This window comes from Hakea prostrata, chromosome 11 (genome assembly GCF_041222555.1).
Source record: "Hakea prostrata isolate BN-2017 chromosome 11, UWA_Hpros_2, whole genome shotgun sequence".
In the NCBI taxonomy this organism is placed as follows: domain Eukaryota; kingdom Viridiplantae; phylum Streptophyta; class Magnoliopsida; order Proteales; family Proteaceae; genus Hakea; species Hakea prostrata.
In genome coordinates this window covers 15130858-15149040 of record NC_142610.1, presented here as the reverse complement: position 1 = coordinate 15149040, position 18183 = coordinate 15130858, and the positions used below count along the sequence as shown (strand labels likewise).

The 18183-nt window shown below is 40.1% G+C and overlaps 3 protein-coding genes and 1 non-coding gene across 5 annotated transcripts; 2 read left to right on the top strand and 2 right to left on the bottom strand.

The window, feature by feature from the left end:
* Window positions 1-8187, top strand: LOC149000343 (protein phosphatase 2C 29-like). The gene is made up of 4 exons (XM_089139288.1): window positions 1-1969; window positions 5783-5896; window positions 6437-6701; window positions 7693-8187. Exons 1-4 carry the CDS (start codon window positions 122-124, stop codon window positions 7815-7817), a joined length of 2352 nt encoding a protein of 783 aa, XP_088995414.1. The 5' UTR covers window positions 1-121; the 3' UTR covers window positions 7818-8187.
* Window positions 8188-9024: 837 nt separating this feature from the next.
* LOC149000342 (pentatricopeptide (PPR) repeat-containing protein) lies at window positions 9025-11369 on the bottom strand. The gene has a single exon (XM_089139287.1). The coding sequence runs from the start codon at window positions 11303-11305 to the stop codon at window positions 9170-9172; it is 2136 nt and encodes a 711-aa protein (XP_088995413.1). The 5' UTR covers window positions 11306-11369; the 3' UTR covers window positions 9025-9169.
* Window positions 11370-11444: 75 nt separating this feature from the next.
* On the bottom strand, window positions 11445-11516 carry TRNAE-UUC (transfer RNA glutamic acid (anticodon UUC)). The gene has a single exon. It is a non-coding gene; the product is annotated as a tRNA-Glu (tRNA).
* A 2620-nt stretch (window positions 11517-14136) lies between these two features.
* LOC149000340 (NAC domain-containing protein 71-like) lies at window positions 14137-17222 on the top strand. Of its 2 annotated transcripts, none has more exons than XM_089139285.1 (5): window positions 14137-14912; window positions 15580-15857; window positions 15951-16265; window positions 16395-16692; window positions 16790-17222. In XM_089139285.1, exons 1-5 carry the CDS (start codon window positions 14756-14758, stop codon window positions 16900-16902), a joined length of 1161 nt encoding a protein of 386 aa, XP_088995411.1. In that variant the 5' UTR covers window positions 14137-14755; the 3' UTR covers window positions 16903-17222. The 2 variants fall into 2 exon arrangements, with proteins under 2 accessions (XP_088995411.1, XP_088995412.1); XM_089139286.1 differs by having other exon boundaries at window positions 14138-14912; window positions 16407-16692.
* The last annotated feature ends 961 nt before the right edge of the window (window positions 17223-18183 follow it).

Here is an 18183-nt window from a genome sequence, read left to right as displayed (position 1 = left end):
CTTCTCTCTCTCTCTTGTTTGTCATAGTTGGTAGCAGGAGTTGCCGGGGAATTTTTTTTTTTTTTTCCGATCTCAGAAGCAGAAGTCCTCGGAGGGGAAACCAGGAATTGAATCAAATGTGATGGGAGGCGGTTTCTCCCGTCTCTTCCCGTGCGTGAAGCCCGCCGACCAAACCCAGAAAGGAGATTTGATATTCACAGCTTCTGAGCCTCTGGATGAAACCCTAGGCCATAGCTTCTGCTACGTTCGTTCTTCTGCTCGGTTCCTTTCACCTTCGCACTCGGACCGTCTTTCACCTTCTCAATCTCTTCGTCTCTCACCATCTCATGACCCCAAAACCACTTTGTTCAAGACAATCTCAGGTGCTTCCGTCAGCGCTAACACCGCTGCTCCCAGAACTGTCCTTCAACAAGACCATATTTACGACGATGCCATTGAATGTACCGCCGGTGCCGTTCCAAAGTCCAGTACAGTCTTCAATGGCTTCGAGAGTACTTCATCTTTCACTGCTCTACCGCTTCAACCAGTACCTCGCGGCGGTGCTGGTGAAGCTTCAGGTCCGATCGACCGTGGCTTCTTCATGTCTGGTCCTATTGAACGAGGCGCACTGTCAGGTCCGCTCGATGTGAACGCCGCCTCCGACGGCGACCGAGTTCACTTCTCAGCTCCACTCGGTGGTCTTTACGTAAAAAGGAGGAAAAAGAAGGGTATTTCCGGTATTCGAAAGGCTTTTTCCCGGAATTTCTCAGACAAGAAGAGACCGTGGGTCGTCCCTGTTCTGAATTTCGTCGGTCGGAAAGAAGGTCATGCGGCGTCGCAGTCAGGCACGGCGGCTTCTTATGGTGGTGGTGGTGACTCGGAGGCGAAGAATGATAGTGTACAGTGGGCCCATGGCAAAGCCGGGGAAGATCGGGTTCACGTGGTGGTGTCTGAAGAACACGGGTGGCTCTTCGTCGGAATCTATGATGGCTTTAATGGTCCAGATGCGCCGGAATTCTTAATGTGTAATCTCTACCGTGCCGTTTTTAATGAGCTTCAAGGATTGTTTTGGAAGAATGATGACCAGGACTGCACGATAGCAGCTACATCTTCGCAACCAGGAGGAGGAGAGGGTAGAGATGGTATTGCATTGCCTGAATCCAAGCCGGAGCCGGAACCGGAGCCGGAGTCTCAGCCTGAACCTTCGTCTCAGGTGCCGAATGATCCGCAAGTGTCGGTTAAGCGAGTGACGTTTCAGCCAGAGCATCACAGTGGATCTGTGAGGAAACGACTTTGGGAGTTTCTTGCAGAAGAGAGTGCAGATGATGGGCTTGATCTTTCTGGGTCGGAGCGGTTTGCATTTTCGCTTGATGATGCAATTCGAGTTAGCAATGCCGGTTCAGGCAGAAAAAGAACGTCGTTGTTGTTATCGAAATTGAGACATGGGTTCTCTAAGAACAAGGAAGGTGGGCAGAGTAGAGAGTTCCCATGGAGATATGATTGGGAAGAGAAAGAGAAAACTCATGAAGTTGAGAATAGAGTTGATGGGACAAGTTGCAGGAGTTTCATGAAACGGATGGTGGGTTCCATTGATCATGAATCTGTTTTGAGGGCAATGTCGAGGGCTCTTGATGTTACTGAGTCTGCATACCTGGACATGACTGATAAGGTACTCGATCGGTATCCCGAGCTGGCTTTAATGGGTTCGTGTTTGTTGGTTGTGTTAATGAGAGATGAGGATGTGTATGTGATGAATTTGGGTGACAGTCGTGCAATTGTGGCACAGTATCAGCCGTCGGCGATTGGTTCTGGTTCTGGTTCTTGTAGTGACCAAAAGGTTGAGAACGATGGAGCAGAAACGGAGGGCATTGTGGAGGAGTCCAGTGCTGGAGATGAAGAAGTGGGTAGGGTGAAAAACAAGGCTCCTGCTGAAAGAATGATGTTGACTGCGTTGCAGCTGTCCACTGACCACAGCACGAGCATTGAAGAGGTAAGATTTAATTGAAAGAACTGAAGTTTAATAAATTTCTTTTGCTCTGTCCTTGTTATTGGAAATGCTTAAATGCTTAGTGTCATTTGTAGAATGCTGATTGATTCAGGTGGGAATGAAAACAACTGGTTACTGTTATATTTAATTCCCAGACTTGATTAGGACTGACTGCATTTATAATTGGTCATTTTGTTCTTACAGTTTAGATGCCTTGAACCAGTTGTTTGCATCTCATTCTGTGAAATTATCAGCATGGAAGTAATAGACAGATCCTGGAGTTGAAAATGAATGTTTTTGCACTTCTGATGATTGTGCCAAGTGGGGAAGTTGAGCTGGGGTTTCATTGTGTTGATTGCATCAAGTTTGCTAGGGATTGATCAAATTTCTTTGAAACTAGCAGTAAAACCAGAAAGTGTAACGTTGATGCGATCTGTGAGTCGCAGGAAGTGTTTGAGTTAAAGACGGTGATAGACAAGGAGTGCATTGCATGTATTACTTTTGTTCTCAAGGAGGTGGCTTGGCTTCCTTGTTAATTTCTCCTTAGTTTTCCCCTACAATGCCAAGGATTGCCAAAACACAAAGACAACTAGAAACATAATTTGACCCAACCCTCTTTCATCCCCATCTGAACCTGTTTGACCCTCCCCTCACTCAATTTACCCCCTTGAGCCCATCTGTCCAACCCCTCACCGAGTTGACCCAACCAAATCCACCTGACCTACCCTTCTTCTCTAACTACCCGAGCTCATCTGGCTCGCCCCTCACCCAATTGACCCAACTGAGCCCACCTGACCCAACTCTCTAACTCACCCAATTAACCCATCTGCCTGTCCCCACCCAATTAACCCATCTGAGCCCATCTAACCATCTAAACCCCCAATCCTATCCCTAAACCCTTGTCCTCAAGCCCACTAACACTTTTCCCAACCCACCTCCAGCCCTAATTCCACCATTTCCCACCCGAGGCCTTCTCCATGCCCCCTTCCCCATTCTCAATCAATCACTCTTCCTGCAGACCAGCCATTCTAGATCTACCTCCCGAACTGGGAATATCCAATTACCTTTAGACCTTGGCTGGTCCCTTCTCCATCACTTGTTCCCCTATCTCCTCTAAATGTGGGCAGCCTGACTGTAGTACTAAGGACCTTTCTTTGTTGTGTCATGTGTGACAAGGACATGTTTGAGGGTGCTCCCAAGACCGAAAACTTGACCCCTTCACATGTCTCCAATCATGATGGTCTTAGGAGAAGCAACTGTATTACAAGGGGTGCAACTGAGTTGATGGAGACCTCCTTAATGATTTCAAGTCTCTTTAATAGAGAGGAAAACTAGGTTTTGTCCCCTCAAAAAAAAAAAAAAAAAAAAAAAAAACAAGAAGAACAAGAAGGAGAAGAAGAAATTAAAAACTACAAACACAAGATTCTTTAGCTTCTCATGATCTCTTGTGGAAATTTGATGTGATTTTTTTTTTCGTGTTAGCAATCTCATATTATTCTAGGTATGCTGGTTTAGACTGGTATGTGAGTGTGTGGCTAAGATTTCAGCAGACCATGATTCCCTTTTGTAGCCATTTTCTCCATGTTGCACAGTCACTGGTAAATCAGTTCTGACAATATTGTGGCTGGCTTACTGGACATAATGCAGCAATTGCAAATCTTGGCCATTGTAGATGCAATGCTTTTGAAAAGTCAACGAACATGAAAATTCTGTGTCCCATTGTAACTCTGGACTGATTTGCTACAAGTTCACAGGACTTCTAATCTTTGTTTTATTTACATGCTTTAGGCAAAATTCATTTGGAGGAAGGAGTTATGTTTTCACTCCAGTGTGGAGGATAACTTTTTTCTAGAGCAGGATGGTGTAATGGCTCTGATTTGATGCAAATATTAACCTGGTTAATCATATCATGGTGGAGGGAAGATAGTGATGGTGATACTATAGCAGGGTACTGGTATCTTCAATATAGGACATGGTTTAGGATTCTCCACATGCTGAGAAAATACAAGCTTTACTTTTAGAAGCTAGAAGTGGTGCGAAGAAGACGATGACCAACTTAGGTGAGAGATTTGGGGCTTCTGTTGCAGAGTTGAAACATTTGATGAGTAGATGATAGATGATGTTAATAGGATGAGATCATGAGAGATTTGATTTCCAATCGGAGTTCCAGCATTTACAAATTGATGATGTTTAGCTGTTGTTAGACTCTCTCTCTCTCTCTCTCTCTACCCCTCTTCCCCTCTCCTTCTCTCTTTCAAGCATCCAACTTAGAAAACAATGATCAACCCAGGTGAGAGATTGAGCTTTTATTAGTGGAATTGAAACATTAAGAATTGATGATGTTAATAGGACAGGAGATTGGGGGTTTCTGGTACGGAGAGCCAACATTTTATGAATTAATGATGTTTTCTTGGATTCATAAAATGAGGAGGAGCTTCTGGTTGCAGCTTACTCTTCTGGAATTCTCTGCTCTTCAGCTGTTGTAGTCATAGTTGTCAAGGCAACAAGGTGATAGAGGGCATTGAAAACCAAGGCAACACCAAGAAAGGCGACACTAGGTCTCCTTGACCCAAAAAAGGGTTAGGATGCCTAGACACTTAGGAGATGCCTTGACAACTATTTTTGTAGTGGAGGCTTCAGCTATCAGATCCAGTCTTGATTTGGCCTTCAAAAATTGGGTTCATAAACTGCAAGTGGAGTCTGAATATCAGGACCTTATTAAGCAGATTAATGGCTTGAGCTTGCCAATGTTGGATATTATGGTTATCCTCAATTAAATCCCAGTTTAAAAAAAATTCTTTTGAGTACTTGATCTCTCTCCTTTGTGACAAGGTCTGCCTATGCAGTGGCGGATTCCTTGTCAAGGCTGGCCCTTTCATGGAGCTGCTAACCGTTTGGCCGTTAACCAATCTTAGGTTTCTGCAACACTGTATGGTGAATGCTCTTGTTTGTAACAGCTCCATTTTTCAATAAGTTTACAAATTACCTTTAAAAAAAAGATGTTTTATCCTGTGGGATTCTAACAGCTCTATTTTTCAATGAATTTACGGATTACCTTAAAAAAAAAAAGATGTTTTATCCAGTGGGATTCAGCTTGCAAGCTACTCTCTCTCTCTCTTTCTCTCTTTCTCTCTCTCTTTGTGCCTCTATGCATTTTTCTTTCCCCAGCAGCCAAAATTTTTTAGGGCTATAAGTTGGATACCCCTCCCCTCCTTATCGGGAATCATGGAAAGGAGACCTGAGGGTGTGGAATCCCTTTGGGGCTAATTGAAATGTTGCTTGTGAATTAGGGCATGCATGAGTAATTATCAGAAACACAGGGTACATTCGCTGGATTGTCAGCTAACCCGGGGAATGTCCAAGTAATTACTTTCATAATTGAAATCTCGAAAAGTTGTGTGCATTGTCACAGATCATAAATATGTCTCAGTGTGTGTGCCTCTTATGTGTTATTTTTGTTCCCAAACATGTAAAGTTTATTATAACATGGTCAATGAACTATTATTAATGCTTTGTACTAATGATGCACAATTGTTTACTTCAAATTCTTCATCCAAAAATTTATCTTGTTGAATGTTTGTGCAGTGGTAACCTTAATGTTCCAACATGTTTCTATATCTAATGATAAATGTGATGTGTCCCTCCACCCCAAAATAATATTGGTAAAGGCATATTGTGTCCACTGGGTTTCTCACTGATCAGTATTCTGTGATACCAATAATAGGTGTTGTTATTCACCAGGTTACTGAATTGCTGTTGATTCAAATTAACCCAAAAGATTTTCCTACTAATCCTTTAACATGTGTACTTTTCCAGGAAGTCTTAAGAATCAAGGAGGAACACCCGGATGACAACCAATGTATTGTCAATGATAGGGTTAAAGGTCGTCTAAAGGTGACTCGTGCTTTTGGTGCTGGATTTCTCAAACAGGTTTATTCTTATTCCTTTCCTTGTGTCTATAGCAAAGCAAGAGAAGAGAAGGGGGGGGGGGAATGAAATCTAAAAGTAAGTCCAAGTTAGTGGTTTTTTGAGTTTTATTGGGATGCTTGGATCCATGAATTTCAGAGGCTTGAAGGCATGAATTCTCTGCCAATAGCTTAATGGTGGTTACATATTCATCCATTTGTGGAGAAGTCCTATTCATCTAGTTGATAACACCTCAAGTATCCCTGCATACTCAGTGATGCAAAACTTGAAATCCACCATTTTAGAGATCTCTTTTGATTATCCAAGCTGATTTTGTCCTATAACCATTGTAAGAATTTTTTTTCTGCTGTCTTCTTTCAAATATCATTGACCACCCTAGGGACTGTAAAATGTTGAAATGGATATGACGTTGATATGACGGTTCTGATGATACTCCATATCACTGCAATGCATGATGGATGGGTGCTGAGTTGAATTCTTCATTTGTTTTATTTTCAAAATCTTCTTTCTTACTATTATGAGTGTATGTCTGTTCTGGTGCAGCCTAAATTGAATAATGCATTATTGGAGATGTTCCGCAATGATTACATTGGTACTGCACCATATGTTTCCTGCTCCCCATCTCTTTGTCACCACAAACTTGGTCCCAATGACCAGTTTTTAGTCCTTTCATCCGATGGTCTGTATCAGTATTTCAGTAATGAGGAGGTCGTTTCTCATGTTGAGAGTTTCCTGGAAAAGTATCCTGATGGAGATCCAGCTCAACATTTGATTGAGGAGCTTCTGTTCCGTGCAGCCAAGAAAGCTGGTAATGTCTTTAAACATTGAATCTGCTATATACTATGTTTTAGCATTTCTTCTCCAGATATTAGATTTCATGCCTAGCCATAAGCTTGACATTATCACTACTGTATACTGTACCAGATTTTGCTATTTAATGGTTGACACTTCACTGCTGGAACTTAATTGTTTCAGATTAGTTTTATTATGCAAAGTACTGTCTGGTGTAGCCTGCAGGAATCATCTTAAAATTTCAATTAGCATGTCTGGGATTTGCTTCCAATTCACCATCTTATGGCTCTGTTACTTGTGATGATTAACGATTTAATGTTCAGAATGTTCCTGTACTTATTATGGTTAATGTCTTTAAACGATGTCTTTTCAAGCATCTCAAAACTAGGCTTGCATGTATCTGTCAATCACATGTATTATACCTCTGTAACTTGTGGCACTTCAAAATAGGAGCGCTCCTATGTTCAACTTGTGGATAGTGAACTGTATCCAACACAGATTTTGCGCCAACTGGGGCTAGAAAATAAAGAACTACTACCATTTTCATATATTTCAAGTGGACTGTGTAACTGGGGAGTCTTTGATCGACTATAATCCCAGAACAGCAGGTTTTAATTTAGATCGAGAAATGGTACTCTAGATTGGATGATGGTGCCTGCATGATTTTATCCTATGAAGCACATTCTAGAGCTGTAATGGCACCTGCATGTTTAATATATTTAAGTAGAGTCTGTGATTGGGGTGTCTTCCCATTGAGTTAGCTCATAGGTTTTTGTTTTGATTGGAAAATGGCATTTGCATGATTTATTCTTGCAAAGCATTTCTGGGATGATCCAGCCTATTCATGGTTGCATTGTACTGCTGGATCCTACCAGACGGCTACAGAAAATGTGTAATAAGCATTTATTTCCTTATCCATATTTTTGAAGGATTATTTTATTTATTTATTTTTAATACTATATGATGTTGCATGCTGTTAATGTAGATTTACTTTAAATTTGCTGCAGGAATGGATTTTCATGAATTACTGGACATCCCACAAGGGGACCGCAGAAAGTACCATGACGATGTTACTGTCATGGTGGTATCACTTGAAGGAAGAATATGGAAGTCATCTGGAAAATACTTATGAGTTAACGTCCAACTCAGCCTATGATGGATCTGTCATCCAATTTGGCAAGTTTTATTACCTGACCCATTTTTCATGGGTTCTATAGGGAAATTCTTTGATCTTGCATTTGCTGGGAGAAGCATTAGGTATAGTAGAAAACCCTGTGTAATTGGCTGGTGTGAAGCTAAATGGCTGCTTCTTCACAAACAGTTGCCAGTGGTTAGGTTAAGTGGGTATAGTATAGGGAGAGTTATGGGTATAGAGTCGGTTTTTCCATCTTGGGATTTTTGCAGAGAGAAAGGGGAGAGTTGGATAGGTTCTTTGGCATTCATTTGAGCCTCTTTTTTGTAATTTTTATCTTATCCTTTTGGTTCATTCATTGTGGGGGGGAAAATATGTACTCCAAAAAGGGAAGGGAGAGGGGGGGGGGGGTCTTGCCGGCTATAAGCACTCCCCTGTTCAAAATGAGCATTTATAATCTTATAGGTGGAATCCTGCCGCAGATAAAAAAGAATTTAAAATTTCAATATGGTTTCTTGTATCTTCTACTTGTGCTCTGTTCTGCTGCTGCTTTCTGGAAAGAAGTGTCAAATGCAAACAGTGAAGAAAACTAACACAGGAATTTTACATATGAAATGCGTAGATTGACAGTATGGTTAGCAAACCTAGTAAGAATCCCAATCTAAGCTGGACTGGAACCAAAACAGAATCTCAGTTTGACTGTTGGGCCTCAATTTGAGACTGCATCTCAAACAGAGTCAATGGAAATGGTGGCCATTTGACCAAGATAAAGACTCGATTCAACTGTACTTCATTAGCATTGGATATACATTTTTGGGTGTTTTAAAATGCAGGTACAGTATCTGTTATATTACGACTTCTGTCTCAGAATGCCCATCAGAAATTGCATAATGAAGAGCCAAAACTGCAAGAAATATATCGTCTTTTAAGCAATCCAACCTCCTGAAAATTTACCCAAACAAGTTCTATATCTCAGAAAAAACAAGGGCTCCCACCGGCATTAACCATAATTCCTAGTCCAAATGCCATTGCCGACGACATCCATGGCTGACATTGCTTGCAACTAATCAGGATCCTCGAGTGTAGAGGAACCGGACTCACTTGCAAGTTGCAACACCGTTTCGACATGTACAGAAAAAACTGTGTCATTTCATGTCTCATAGTATTTTTCAATTCTTTCTTTCTTAGGTATATTTATCTCAATGCTTCATAGTTAGAAGGCACTGGGATATACGAATTGGGATATCAAGTTAAAATGAATTGAACTTTGTAATATGCTATCTTGAAACACTAGTACAAGTTATTGTTACAACCACTGTAGCAGAAGCCTTGGTTGCCAGTGGTTCCAGGCACTAACAAGCAACAGATGGAACCCTGGTACCAAACCATGATATCAGGTCCTCCCGAGTAGCCACAAAACAACCAGCTTTATCCTCAGCTTTCTTGAATGGTGCAGCAAGTTTCTTCAAATGGGATTCAAATTCGTAGGCCAATCCTTGAGAAAACTTATGAGTTCCAGCACCAGTGTGGGCAGAAAATAGTTCTGGCATGCTCTCCCCACGCTCTACCCCTTTAGATACAGCCCCCATCCACTCTTCAAAGGCAGTGTGAGCTGCACCCACTGACAATGATCTAAGGTTCAAAGACCACTCTCGTGCAGTCTTGTTATGGAGACCAGGGTATAACCCATACAGGGACCCTAAGTACAGCAGCTCATGAGCTCTTTCATGGAGATTCTGGCTTCGACAGATATCGATCAAGCAATTAATGAAAGGTCTACGGGCTTCTACTACAGCATCATTGAGTATACCCCTGAGTTCCTCTTTGATGTCATCAAAGCTAGGTTCCTCATCTTCCACCAGTTTAACGAATGCAACTAGCTTGGGATTGGCCTTTTCTAAACAAGCAAGGACCTTGTCTACTTCGTCATCTTTCTCACAGAAGGACAACACAGACAGCAAACAACCACAAAGCCGATCGTCTGGCTTAATCCCTCTCTCAACAGATACAGTGAACACCTTCACCAGATTATCGATCTTCTTGGCTCTTCCCAAGCACTGGATCAAACAAGTGCAACCCATCACATTGAGGTTACCACCTGACTCGGACATTTCTTCAAACAACTTAAGTGCCTTCTCAACTTTCCCCCCACTGCCATATATGTTAAGCATTGCAGTGTAGCTCCAACTATCTGGCCGACACTCTTTGGACTGCTTCATATCTTCAAATAGCTTCTCAGCTTCGTTTTCTAATCCCAGATCAGCACACATGCTCAATAATGTGTTGTAGAGAATGAAATCCATAGGCCAGTTGTTTGATTTCATGGACTCCCAGAGCCGCAAAGCATCATGACTCCATCTTGCCTTCCCATAAATCTTTATAAGGGCAGTTAGTGTTTTCTCATTAGGGGTGAGACCAGATGCGACCATCTCCTCAAAGAGGCTTCTAGCCAGACCAGGCTTTCCAGCCTTACCCATTGCTTCAAGCAAAGTATTGTAAACAACTAAATTGGGTTGAACCCCAACTGATTTCATTTCTTGCAGGACATATCTGATGCCATCATAGTCACCTGCTTCACCAAACATCCTTGCCAAAACAGAGAAAGCAACTGGGTCAGGCTTCCATCCACTAGCTCTTCCTCTCTCATACAATGTCAACACCTCTTCAACCTTCCCCACCTTGGCATAAACATCTAAAATAGCAGAATACGTAACTTCATCAGGCATTAATCCTGTCTTGTACATCCTCTCAAACCAATCCACCGCCTTCTCCAAGCGATTGCATCTCTTGGCGCAAGTGATGATTGTGGAGTAAGTGATATTATCCAACTCAACCCCAGTGTCGATCATCTCTTGGGCAAGATCTTCAATGAGCTGAAACTCCCTCCCAAACCTCAAAGACTTCATGGTAACATTGTAAAAGATGGTTTCAAGGGGAAAAAGGTTCTGGGTCTTAAGCCAATTGAAGAAAAATAGGGTTTTCTGCCATGGCCTCAAGCTGTTGAGAACTGTAAGAGCGTTATCTCGAGTGGGTGGGTGGGGAATCTCTTGGAGAACAGCAGATAAGGCAGTTTCAGAAGGTTCACAGTCCTTAATTTTGCGAGAAAACTGCAAAAGATCTCTGAGTTGAGGGTTGTAAGAGCCAGAAGAACGTTTATGGCGTTGAAGGGAGAGGACAGCGCGTTTAGGCCTAGAGGGATTAACCCAAGTGGAATTGGGCTTGGAATATAGTTGGGGTTGTTTATTTTTCTTGGATTCAGAGAGAAGATTGGAGGAGAGGGGCTTGAGTTGGTCAGATAAGGAAGGAGGTTTTGCTTCTGAATCAGTTTCAGGAGTAGATTTGGGGGGAGTGGAGGAGACGCAGAAAATGGTGAATCTTTTAGTGGGTAGTTGTCTGGAAGGTGAGGAGAGGGAAAAGGGTTTCTTTGAATCGAATGAATATGTCATGGTGAAATGAAAATCCATAACATTTGAGATGCTAGCAGCCATTGTTCTCTGTTCACGAGAGGAGTGCTCTGTTTCAGAAAACCATATCCTCTGCTCAAAAAGTAAGATATTTTGCCGGTGAAAAAAAAAAACCTAGAAACAAGGCAAAGCGGCAGAGCGGGAAAACGGAAAAATAATCAAATTCCATTGCCGGGAATTGAACCCGGGTCTCCTGGGTGAAAGCCAGATATCCTAACCACTGGACGACAATGGATTATTGATTAAAAAGCAACAATTAATATAATTATTCAAATATACGACAACAAATTCACATAAAATCATATAACTTTTTACATTACACCTACTATTATTAAGGTGAAACTAGTTTTCATTTTCACCAACACCTCAGAATATCACCACCCATATTTTTTTAGGTTAATTTGAGATCATAAACTTTCTTTTTTATTTAAACCATTAAATCAAAGTTTTTTTCCCCTTCATATTTTGATAGGAATATTTTTGAAATTGAAAGAAAATAAATAGTGATTTAATAGTTTTAGTGACAAATTAGGCTAATGTGTTCAATGAAAATTCAATCTTGGGGTATCCATGTTTTTCAAACATAAAGTGGAGTCTTAGTATTTAAGACCCCTATTTTGAGGTGTCGATGCAATTTACTCTTCATAATATTATAAAAATAAATATTAATACTTTATTAAAATTCTTTACAAGGGTAGAAGGAATATTTTGAATCTCATAAAAAAACATGAAACACCATTACTTTTTAGGAGAATTAGGGTTTTATCAGCAAGATAATCAAAACTCCCTTGTGAGAGTGAGACCTCTACGTGATTTTCTCTAAATTGACTCCTCCTTTTGACGGAGCTATTGTATTTTTATTCTTCCCATCTTCTTTGTATCCAACAGGTTCTTTTTGCTGCAAGTTTACAATGCTCAATATTGAAGGTGTAAAAGTAATGGTATATTTTCATCTTTAAACTTCTTCTTTATCTTGTCTCTTATATCATCACTAAACAAGAACTAAATAGCATTAACCAAATTTAGATTCAACATAACAATCAATGAAGTAACCATTGAAGAACTGAGTAAAGGAACTGCATTAAAATCTAAGTTGACATGCATTCCTAGGTTAGCTACTCTTTTGTATTCTAGAGTTCATCTCATGGAGAATCTATCTCATTTAGTTCTTATTTTCAATTCATTCTTTAGAAGTTTTGATAAGAAAATTTTAAAATTTGAAGGTGTATCAAAAGGGTTATGGAGTCTTGGATACATTAGAAACCATAGTAAAGTAAAAGTACACACAAAGCTAAGTCCACAGCCTAGTAGAGATGCTGTTTCACTTTTTTTTTGGGGTCAAAGAGATGCTGTTTCACAATGAAGAATAAAAATGGATATGAACCCTAGCTCTTTTTCTACTCCTTTTCAACCTGTTGAGAGACTGTATATCTTACTTCAAGGGAGAAATGACCAACATGTTGCTATATCCAGAAAATGCTGGAAAAAGTAAGAAGGGGGCTCCAAATACTTTGGTGTCTACACCCAGTTATTTCAGAGAACTCGAAATTTTGAATAAGACCCATTGCTTACGACGATGGCGAACGTCAAAAAACAGTCATCCAAGCATATTCAGGCTCAAAAACACATCTCAAAAACATTTTTCAAGATGAAAATTTGGTCTTCACCACAGTAAGTCACTCTCCTCGTGTTTCATGAGCATTTGAGATTTCACTGTGGTCTATATAGTGGCCATTCATCTTTTAGAACTCAACAAATAATTCAAGGAGACATGGTATGATTAATAATTGAAGCTGAGTATGGACTCTTTTGGCTGCTTTTGTCTCTCTCTCTCTTCTGTTTTAAATTTAATAGAGTTGGGTTAGCTTTTCAGAAGGTGCCTTTTCCAACTAAGCTAATATGCAGCCAAAGGTCTCTCCCCAAACAAGTTTCCAATCACTTTCACTTCAAGCTCTCCATGCCCCACCACAGACCCTCAATCCTCTCTTCTAGTCATCTGTAATTGAAACCCAATCACCCAAAGGCCATAAAGTGCAGGCTAAAGCACTTGAGACCATTAGATATGAATCTTTCATCATTGGATGTAAGAGTCACCCCAATCCAGTGATGAGAAATTGGTCTTTCATCATTGGATCTAGAGACTCTTAGGGTTCCAGTGATGAGGCTTTATGGTTAACTGATTCATCACACACCAAAGACAAAGGGGCCGAAAGCAGAAAACTAACAGAGACAAGAGATAAGGTTTCAAGAGTGATTAGTCAATCCAATTCCCTATAAGAACACCTCCAACCCCTACAGTTTTTCTCACATTTTGAGTTCAAATAGACTATCTTTTCCTGTGTCTTTTCAACAACTCCATTTCATACCAATACTAAACTCACCTCTGGTAGCCTTAAATGTAGTACCCAATCTACCCTTTTCTGTCAACTTACCTTTATATCCTTTTCAGTACTTCTCATTTCCATAGACACTCCCTTTCCTTTTCCATGGAAATTAGTGTAAAAAGGGGCAAATTAGTCATCCAAAAAAAGACTCATAATCATAATATATCCACTAATCAATCCATTAGTTTACCTTTGAAAAAAAGACAAGAATGTCTTTTCCAGTGTTTCTTTGAACACATAATAGTGGGCCAATGAGGCATTGCTCATTGGCAACACATAAATGTTAAAAGTTATAAAAAATTAAGAAAAGTTTTTGTCCTACTCATAGTGACGTGGAGAAAGCAGAAAGTGAAGGTGACATGAAGTAATACTGTAAGACATTTCCCCTGCCATTAACGGTAAGAAATAATTTGGAGGGAAGTGGGGACATGGTGTGAAACTGGTTTCAGGTTTGAAGGCCAGAGTCTTTGGAATTTTGGGTTTGCTTCAGACAAGCGTACTCTACCTTTCGGTGTCCATTTTGGACTGCCACGCCCCCCTTTCACCTCTATTTATAACCTTCACAACTTCCTCTGCTATACTCTACCCAGCTTCTCCTTCATTCTCTCTAATACCCAAAAAGGTCTTGTCAAGAACAATCTTAGAGCTTGTACCTATTCAAAATTTCAAAATTCATGAGATTTTGTTTGCTTTTGGGCTTCTGGGTATTTGAAAAAACCTGCAATATTAGAAGTTTTAATTGGGTTTTTTTGAGTGTTATTTTCAGGTACTCTGTTTCACTACTCTGGTTTCTGGGTCTCACAGAGTTTTACTGGGGGGGGAGCTTCTTAGTATAAGAAACAAACTTGAATTTGGAAAGAATGACTCTGTTGCACAAGGGATGCATTCTATGGAACTTCTATTCGGTTCTTGAGAAAAAATTCTACACTTATGTAGATAAAAGCTTTTATTTTTGGATCTTCCAAATCTTCAATAGGTACAGCACTGGCACGTAAGTTCAACATTTTCTAAAACTCCAGTTCTTCTAGCTGCTGCTACCTTGTTCTTTTTTCACTTCTTTTCGGAGATTTGGATAGTCTGGGAACTGGAAATGGCAGGAGCATCACTTCCCCCTGGTTTTCGGTTCCACCCGACAGATGAGGAGTTGGTGGGGTATTACTTAAAGAGGAAGACTGAAGGACTTGAGATCGAACTCGAAGTAATCCCAGAGGTCGAGTTATATAAATTTGATCCATGGGAGTTGCCAGGTACCCTTTGAACCTTTTTAATAGTTGAGAAAGTACAATAAATTGTTAATGATGCTTTACAGTATTCCTTTTAGCTACTTGGTGCAGTTAGTTTCTTCAAAGAATATAAGCTTTAGATTCTACACTAAATTTTCTCCTCAATAACAGAAAACAGTTTCAGACATTAACAATCCTTTAATAAAATGGCAGTAGGACTACGCATAAAACACACAAATAAGTATATCAAACTCTGAGATCATCAAGAAGAAATTTTCTGGGAACAGATTTTCCAGGTAACTAGAAGTCTAGAATTACCCAGGCGAAGGAAACCATAATTCAGACAGCCTATGGAGCTCCTTATCTAGAACCATCATAGACCTTATCCAAGATTCTGCACTATCTCTATCCACTAATTTTAGTTTCCATGACATGGCTCTGCTAAGTGTGTTAAAAGAAGTATATTCTTGCAGTTTTGTTCTTCTCTACAACTTGTGTCACTAGTAGAATCATTTTTGTAGGGTATGACACTTTTTCTTTTAAAAGGTGGTTCTACTGGGGTTTCTTTTCATTTTTCCATAAAGATAGATCCCCAAGAAAGGGAAAAGGAATAAAATTTAACTTCCTGTTTGCTTTTGTTAAGATTTTTGAGAAATTTAATGAAATTTGAATTGTTAATTGTGGATTGCAGACAAATCATTCCTCCCAAAACGGGATATGGAATGGTTCTTCTTTTGTCCTAGGGATCGTAAATATCCAAATGGTTCACGTTCAAATAGAGCCACCGGAGCTGGCTACTGGAAAGCCACTGGGAAGGACCGGAAAGTAGTATGTCAATCTGGTGTATCTGGGTTTCGAAAGACATTAGTGTTCTATCGTGGACGAGCACCATTAGGGGATCGGACGGACTGGTTGATGCACGAATACCGCCTTTTTGATGATCTTTGTCAAGGATCATCTGGTTTTAAGGTATATTTGACAATCTCATGTTATGGAATAGCTTCAAGTGTTTAACATTGAGTTTCAGCTCTGACAGTATTTGGTCATCGAAATTCTCTCCAGGGAGCTTTTTCCTTGTGTCGTGTAGTGAAGAAGAACGATAATGGACTAAAGATGAGTGATCACTATGGAGGACCCAAAACCAGAAGGGCAGGTGTCACTTCTGCAAGAGGAAACTCCATGGCATCAACTGAGCTCTTAAGCTATCCTGGTGAAAGTTCATCTCAAGCTTCTAACCTACATAATGGAAGTACCTATTCAAGCCCTGTTACTTCCCCATTTGAAATTACTAGGGCGCCAGACTTTGAGCAGATACCAAACAAGAGTGAAGTAAGAGACTTTTGGGTCTCACCACATCTAATTCTGGACTCTTCAAAGGTAAGTATATTGATAGACAATAACATAGGACTTACAGGTCTAAGTTAGATAGCTCAGGTTTAGTGTGATACATTATTTTCATCTTTAAGATGAATTGGGTTTTGAAGTATTTCTCTCTAACTGGTCCAGGACTTGTCACAGGATTATCCACATGGTCAACGTGTTGGATCTGAATATTTTCATCAACATGGGTATCTCAACCCAGCATCTTCATGGCAACATTCTGATTCTGTGGAAATCTCTCCCACGTCATCCTACTCTAATTTCATGGAGGAAGTTGATCTTGCAGATGATCTTAGTCGAATGAGCTGTATGTCACCTTATTCAGGACCCATAAACTACATGAACTTCTATGGAGATGAGGACAGAACATATCATAGCTTCAACTCAACTGATTCACAGAGAAATGAAGACCAGTTCATCAATGGTGCGACACTATATACAAATTAAGAAAACAAGACACTATATGCAAAATTTTCTAGTAGAACTATCTTTTAAAGATCATGTTTGGCTCATCAATGCAGGGGCTGAAGCTTGGAACCCCAATCCAATATGTAGACAAAGCAGTGGAGATGGAAGTCTGGGAGAGCTAAGTGGCCTATGGTTACAAGAGGACAACTTGGTGATTGTCATATGAGGGTAGCCCTGAATAGGGGTTGCCATTGGATTATCCTACCTTTTTTCTGCATTTACTACAGTAGTTAACCAACAGGAGCGGATCTCTGAGACAACGCTTTTTACAGATTGTTCTTGGAGTAAAATATTCCAAGCCCGCCTCCATTAGTATCTTGAATAGAAACTCCCAGTGGCAAGCACTATTAACGATTGCATCTGGAGTTGTTCAATGGCTATGTGTAACAGTTTCTTGTCTATGCTCTAATGTAATAATGAACTTTAGTTTTATTACTACTTGTCCCGTTTACTATACAGTGCAAAAGTTTGAATTCTACAACTTGTTTTTCCTTTCCAATGTGTCCTGTTCTTGATAATGCTTGAAAAGATTTAGGAAGTGTGCATTAGACTCCTAGTGGGAGATCACATAAACCCCAAAAATGCAATAATAAATCAAAGCAATGTTTAAAATATTGATTCTTAAGATACAAATACCCTAGGGAACCTTTGTGACTGATAGTTCTGCTGACCGACCTTCATTTGTGTATCAATGAATGATTTGCAGTAGCAAGCAATGTCTTCTCATCTGGTACTGGGGATTCACATTGTAGGAATTTTGACTAGAAGGGGTAACAGATAAAATTCACTATCTAAGCGACAAATACTTCAGAAAAGAAAAAAAAAAAGTGTATTGCTAGGCTATTGTGTTGATGGTTCAGTGCTCTGCTGAGTCATATTCATTTGGTTCAGAATAGGTCCAGAGAGCACTCAATTAGTGCTCAATTAATCACTCAAGTATCCCAGCGTCCAGCTTACGCCTTCAGATTTTATATACTTCAGAACATCAAAATCCAAAATAAAAAAATGATTGCTAATACAGTGCAGTTCTGCTACACAGATTTATTTATGTAATGCTGTACTTGGGGAAGTAATTCAACTCTCCATGATGGATGAGCCTTCAGCTAAATACACTCATGGTTCATAAGAATTTCACTACTTTCTTGAAACTGAAGATAAAGAAGATCTCTTTATTAGCTAGTTTCTTAGAACAGGCCCCAAAGCCCCTCTCTTTATGGTTCTTAAATTTGTATTTTAGCCAATCAGTATGAGTGCAGTGTCCCACAATCTCAAATGATTTAGGTCTTTTTCACACAAGGGTATTAGCCGCAGGTTTCAAACACCAGAAAGGCAATAGGAATAAACAAGTTGCCTTCAAAGCATTCAAGTAATAGAAATAAGAAAAGTGAAGAAGACCCCTTTGAAGCTTTGAAAAAGGTGATGGGCCAAGAAATCAAAGAGCAAGAAG